Source organism: Rhinatrema bivittatum, chromosome 1 (assembly GCF_901001135.1).
Source record: "Rhinatrema bivittatum chromosome 1, aRhiBiv1.1, whole genome shotgun sequence".
Classification (NCBI taxonomy): Eukaryota; Metazoa; Chordata; class Amphibia; order Gymnophiona; family Rhinatrematidae; genus Rhinatrema; species Rhinatrema bivittatum.
In genome coordinates, this window is record NC_042615.1 from 475,838,308 (window position 1) to 475,844,404 (window position 6,097).

At 40.4% G+C, this 6,097-nt stretch overlaps 1 protein-coding gene across 1 annotated transcript; it reads right to left on the bottom strand.

Annotated features, from left to right (window-relative positions):
* Positions 1-310: 310 nt before the first annotated feature.
* Positions 311-2,065, bottom strand: LOC115097649 (piggyBac transposable element-derived protein 3-like). Its single transcript, XM_029613582.1, has one exon. The coding sequence runs from the start codon at positions 2,063-2,065 to the stop codon at positions 311-313; it is 1,755 nt and encodes a 584-aa protein (XP_029469442.1).
* Between the last annotated feature and the right edge of the window lie 4,032 nt (positions 2,066-6,097).

Genomic DNA, 6,097 nt, shown 5'->3' on the forward strand with positions numbered 1-6,097 from the left:
GCAGGTTATTTAACCTTTTAGATCCCGCTCATTGAAGGACTTATTTCCTGATGCCCCTTTTTACATATCTTAGTTAACTAGACCCAAATATGGTATAAAACAATTTTCAAGGAAACCGGACTATGGGTTTTTGAGAAAAACGCATGTCCACTAGTGGAACGTTGGGATCTTCAGGAGTCAAAAAGTACTTTTTCAAAAATTCTTTATTTTAGGTAATTCTTGTAACATTTCTTTATTTTAGGTAATTCTTGTAACATACTGCAATACTACAGCTGATATCATACATAAGAATGAAAATTAGTCAAAAAAATCAAGCATGATAATCTGGAAAACATTTTTCATGTAAACGTTTACCACAAAATTTACACCACTTTTTAGTATTTTTGGAGCAGACAGCACATCGGCCTTGGGAAGTTGTGGACAAGAAGTGAGGCTGTGATGCCTTTACATCAGCACTTATGGATGCTGTAGGACCTCCTTTCCGGATGCGGTAGCTTGAAAGGCCACATTTCATTGCTATGGTAGATACTTCACGTAGGAAGTCCAAGTGGCTCATTGCTTCTTTTCCAAGCAGATGGCAGTGAATTTTCCAAGCTGCCACAACAGCCATGTTCAAGCCATTTGAAAATAAATTCCACCACCACTTTTTGGAGCGAAGTGTTGGGCGGTAAGCTGATAAAAGCCGGTCAAGTAGATCAACACCACCCATGCCTTGATTGTAAGCACCAATTATTTTTGGTTGCTTTATTAGAACTTTTTTCTTTTCTTTGAGAGAATAGCGGCTGGCTTTTTGAAGTGGAAATGGCTTCATCCAGTTGGACATGACTGTGACCACACTGCTGTCATTCCAGCGGACACAGATGATGTCTCCATCACCACGATAAACAAATTCCCCACGATCTTTCTTGCGCAGTTCTTTAGGTGCCATTAGGGGACATTTCCCAGTTCTGTTTTCTCTGACAGTGCCAATTGCTCGAAATCCCTTTTCTTTCAGTTCCACCATCAAGTTGTGTGATGTGAAGAAATTATCAAAGAAAAGGCAATGATTTCTTGGCTCTTGAATGACTGAAATCAAATCCGAAATTACTCTTGTACCAAGTGGAACTTTTTCAGTTTTATCAGTGCCTGATTCTTCTGGCTGATATTTGGCACCTGTATAAATCTGCATTGAAAATGGAAAACCATCTGGACTGCACATCATCCATATTTTGTATCCAAATCGAATTGGTTTTCCTCGAATGAACATTTTGCAGCTATGATGACCATAATATGGTACCATTGATTCGTCAATGCTCAGGCTTTCACTAAAAACACCTCCAATCTTCAAAAACTGAGCAGATAAATGGGTATAAAATGGCTCAACTTTTGCAGCTTTTCCAGGTGGTAGTTGCAAATTGTCAACAATATGAAAATAGATTTTCAGGTCCTCAAAGCGTTTTCTTGACATGGTTTTTGGCACAATTTGGTTGCTCAAATCTTCTGCAGTTGACCAGTAATGCTTTTCTTTTGGAACATGGTGATAGCCACTGTGCAAGAGTATTCCGAAGAAACGAGTGATTTCGTCAGCATTTGTGTCAATGCTTGCCAATTTCTGCCTGGCATATATATTTGTCATGTATGCTAATTCTTCTAAATAATCTTCACCCATAATTTCTATGAAAAGTTCAAATGGTGTGTTTTGAGGAAGATCTGGACGAATATCAGCCAACTTTGTTGGGGCATGCTCTTCCATTGTGGTCGTGAAATCATCTGTCTTGATCCATCTTGGCTTTGGCTTCTCTGAGTTTCGTTTTCTTTTGGTATCTCCTGATTCTTGACAATAGGTTGATAGCAATTTGTCATCCTCATCTACTTCCTCATCGCGTGACTCAACTGCAACTTCCACTTCACCACACACATCTGCTGGTACTTCTGGTGCTAGGTCTTCGTCATTGATATCTTCGATATCTGAGTCTTCTAAATTATCTGATGGTGGTAAAATCACAATATCAGCTTCTGTAGCTTCAGAATCGCCCAAAACTTGTTCAACTGCTTCTTCAACAGTCAAGTACTTCTGAGTTTTCATTGTATTCCAAATTAGGAAATGAACAGGACCGTCGCGGAGCGAGTCTCGCTCGCGCGGCCCGAAAAGAGGACGGCGTCTCGGAGCTAGTCTCGCTCGTGCGGAGCTAGTCTTGCGCGGCCCGAGAAGAGGACGGCGTCTCGGAGCTAGTCTCGCGGGGCCCGAGAAGAGGACGGCGTCTCGGAGCTAGTCTCGCTCGTGCGGAGCTAGTCTCGCGGGGCCCGAGAAGACGACGCTGTCGCGGAGCTAGTCTCGCGGGGCCCGAGAAGAGGACCTTGCTCAGTCCTTGCATCCTGAGATGGAGGCCCAGGAGACAGTAAGATTCCTCATATGGTGTATGGGAGTGATAAGCCTGTGTGTATGTATGTTTGAGAGAGAGAGAGAGCATGGGAGTGAAGCCTGTGTATGTGCTTGAGAGACAGCATGAGAATGAGAAGTCTGTGTGTATGTTTATGCATGAGAGAGAGCATGGGATTATATGTAATTTACCATTTTTTAAAATATTTGTGAACCGTTTTTTGCATTTTATTCATTTTTCAAAAATGTGTATATTTTGAACCACAAAGATCCCAACGTTCCACATGTGGAACATGCAAACATAAATTGGTGCTGATCAATTTGTATCTTACCTACAAAAGAAAGATTTATGCCAACATGATCAGAAAACCCTTGGGAACTTGAATATATCACACAAGTCCTTTATTGACACTCAGTATCATACCAAAAGGTGAAAAGGTCAAACTATGTCAAAACTTCAGTTTTTGACCTACTTTGCATATTCATATCTTTAAGAGTATTCATCTAGGAACATCACATTTTTGGATTTAGACTGTTCAAGTTCTATACTCTCAAGCTAAATGGTTGAAAATTTGATTTTCTTTAGGTTTGGAGTAATTAAAATCATTTAAAAAAATGTTCCACTTGTGGAACGTTGGGATCTAAAAGGTTAAGTTATTTGGGGGGGGGTTCGGGAGGGTGGGGGATTTAATTTAAAGGGTCGGGGGGGGGTTTTAGGGGGTTTTAATGTGCCGGTTTTTCGATTTTTCGATTTTTAACGATTTTTAACGATTTTTCACGATATTTTACCCCCCCAAACGGCAACAATACGATTCCCTCCCCCTCCCAGCCGAAATCGATCGTTAAGACGATCGAGGACACGATTCACATCCCTAGTAAAAACAAACATAGATCTAGATTCATCATTTTGCTATAAATTTTGTATGAATAGCGCCTGTGATAAAAAAAAAGGGGGCATGGTTAGGGAAATTTTAGAGATACTGCAACATGTGCTATTTTAGAGAGAGAGAGACTTTATAAGGTTCTCATATGTCAACTATTTTACCACTGTAGGAGGTTCAACTAGAAACTTGAGGTGAGGTTTTGGTGGTGATCTAGGGATTGGGAGGCAGTTTTACATGCACATACAGAGGTATGAATAGCACAGTACACATCAGTGAATATTTGATGTGATTTGGAGTGAGGAAAGGTACACAAATATGAGATTTGTACATTGTACTCTCGACCTAGTTTGATACACTCCCTACCTAGCTGCTTTCAAGCTAGGGTGAGAGTACATTGTACAAATCTCATCTTTGTGAATTTGTTCTCACGCCAACTCACATCAGATCTTCACTGATGTGTACCATGCTGATTGTGCATGCAAAACTGCCCCCACAAACCCTAGACCACCACCAAAACCTCACTTCAAGTTATTAATTGACTCTCCTACAGTGGTGTAAATAGTTGATTAATAGGTATGCCTCCCTAGAGGCTCTCTCTCCCTCTCTACTCCACTCCATTCCTCTCCCCCCTCCCTCTCCCCTCTTCTGCCCGAAACAGGATTTGCAATATTTATCACACATCCCATTTCAGGCACATCACACAGCATAAGAGCAGGAAAATAGGTGTCATTATTTCCAGCAATAACATGCATTAGACTATCACAATGAACATTAAGCACCCCTCATTTTAATAAACCCCACCCTTTTGACTAAATTTTAGAAATTTGCATACACATGTTGCGATGCATTTTTTATCACGGGCATTATGGCAACAACCATGATAAAGCCCTAACACAATTTGATGAATGACCCTGATAGGTAGTTAAGAAGAAAGAAAGACAGAGGATAGAAAGAGAAAATAAACACAGAATAGTATATAAAGAGAAAGAGAGATTTGCTCTTATTTACCTTTGACATGGATTCTTTCACTTTTCAGAAGTTTTATACTTCCTGAAAAACAGGAAAATAAACAACAAAGGATGAGTTTTTTGGTTTAAGATTAAATAATAGAAAAGAGTAGATAAAAATTATAGAAAATTAGATCTACTTATCTGATAAAGTGCCTTATTTAACAAGGCTATCGCAGGCTTGTGCTGTTAGCGCAAGCCTGCGATAGCCTGCGAAGGTAGCGCATGTCTGCGCTACCTAAATCGGGGCAGAGTCGGCCCCAGAAGAGGAGGAGTTGGGACCTCACCGGGGCCGACTCCGCGAAGACGCCACGGACAACGAAAAGGTAAGGCCCTTTTCGTGTCCTACTTTGCGCCCAATAGCTACACCTTCTATGGTGGCACTATTGGGTGCGAAACCGGCAGCGATCGCACCACGGCGGTGCGATCGCTGCCAACTAGCACAGGACCGCCCCCCGTTTCGGCCCTCCCGCCCCTCATTACCTAAAGTAGCACAGGCCTGCGATACTTTAGAAAATGAGGCCCAAAGGTTTCTATTTTTTCAAATAATACAAGTTTCATACTGCAAGAAGCTAGAACACAATAAAATGGGTGTAGAATGAAATTTGCAAGTGTCTACTTTTAAAATGTTCTTATATAAAACTTTTTAGAATTCTATGTTTATGGTATTGAACTTGAATTCAAGTTACAATTTAATAAGCTCATTAATGGTATTAAACTGTAAAGACTATAATTGAAATTTAATTATTGAAAATAATCTTTTGAGAGTAACTTACTTTTTCCTGCCAGCTGACTTTTCATAAAATATACTCATTAGCAAATTCAAGTATTCTTATTTAGTTATAAATTCACCATGGCATTACCTGAGCTTCTTTCACCATTATTGGAAAGCCTTTAATCCTTGAGTGTCATCATGCCAGCAGAGAAAGAAGTTCACAACTGGAGTGGTTTGCATGAGTATTAGCACATTTTCTCTTGCCTGCTTAAATTATACTGTGGTGGACCTCCACAAAAAAACTTGTATCCAGTGCTGCTGCCACTCTCCCTCCCTAGGTCCTTTTTTCTGAACAAAATGAGACTTGGGAAAGAGAGTCTGCTGCCTTGACAGGGAATTTGGGCAGAGAAGAGAACTATAGCTGGGTCCTTGGGGAAATAGAGAGGAGATTCAGAGACAGACAGGATCCTGGGGAGAGGGCAAAATAGTATAAAGAGGGTGGGAAATGTTGTTAGAGGCACCGAGGTGCCATCATAATCCTTGTCTGTGTGTGTTTGTGTGTGGGTATTCTTTTCTGTGAGCAGGTGTAACTTTGTGTGTGTATGCCTGTGCCAATTCTGCACACACCCACACGTTTTAAAAGCATATCTATGTGCACAAATCCACGTTGAAAGTTTGGGCTAAAGTCTGCAGGCAAAAAGAATCTGCAGATGTAAGTCTATGTGAACTGATTGATAATGACCCTCTTAAAATAAATAAGGGCTCCTGGTCCTAATTAGGCTTCTTGTATTATGATCTCTGGCTTGAAAATAGATGCTGTTCACAATTTGCATCCAGAATTAATAGTATCCTCTTTCAGAATTATATATTAAAACAGGTAGCTACCCCATGTATTCATAACTTTGTATCTCTTCCAGGAGTGCTTGAAGAAGAATTGCTAATGGTGTTCCTTCACCTACTGCTGTTGATTGTGAAATGAAAAATAAAACTTTCTATGCATGAGGGATATTCAAGATAACTTAAATCCACACAGAGTGAAAACCTCCAAAATATACTAAACATGGAAAACCCCCAGGGATTGGAAGCTGTAGTCACAAAAGCAGTCAACATCTCTCTCATGAATGAGCTAAAA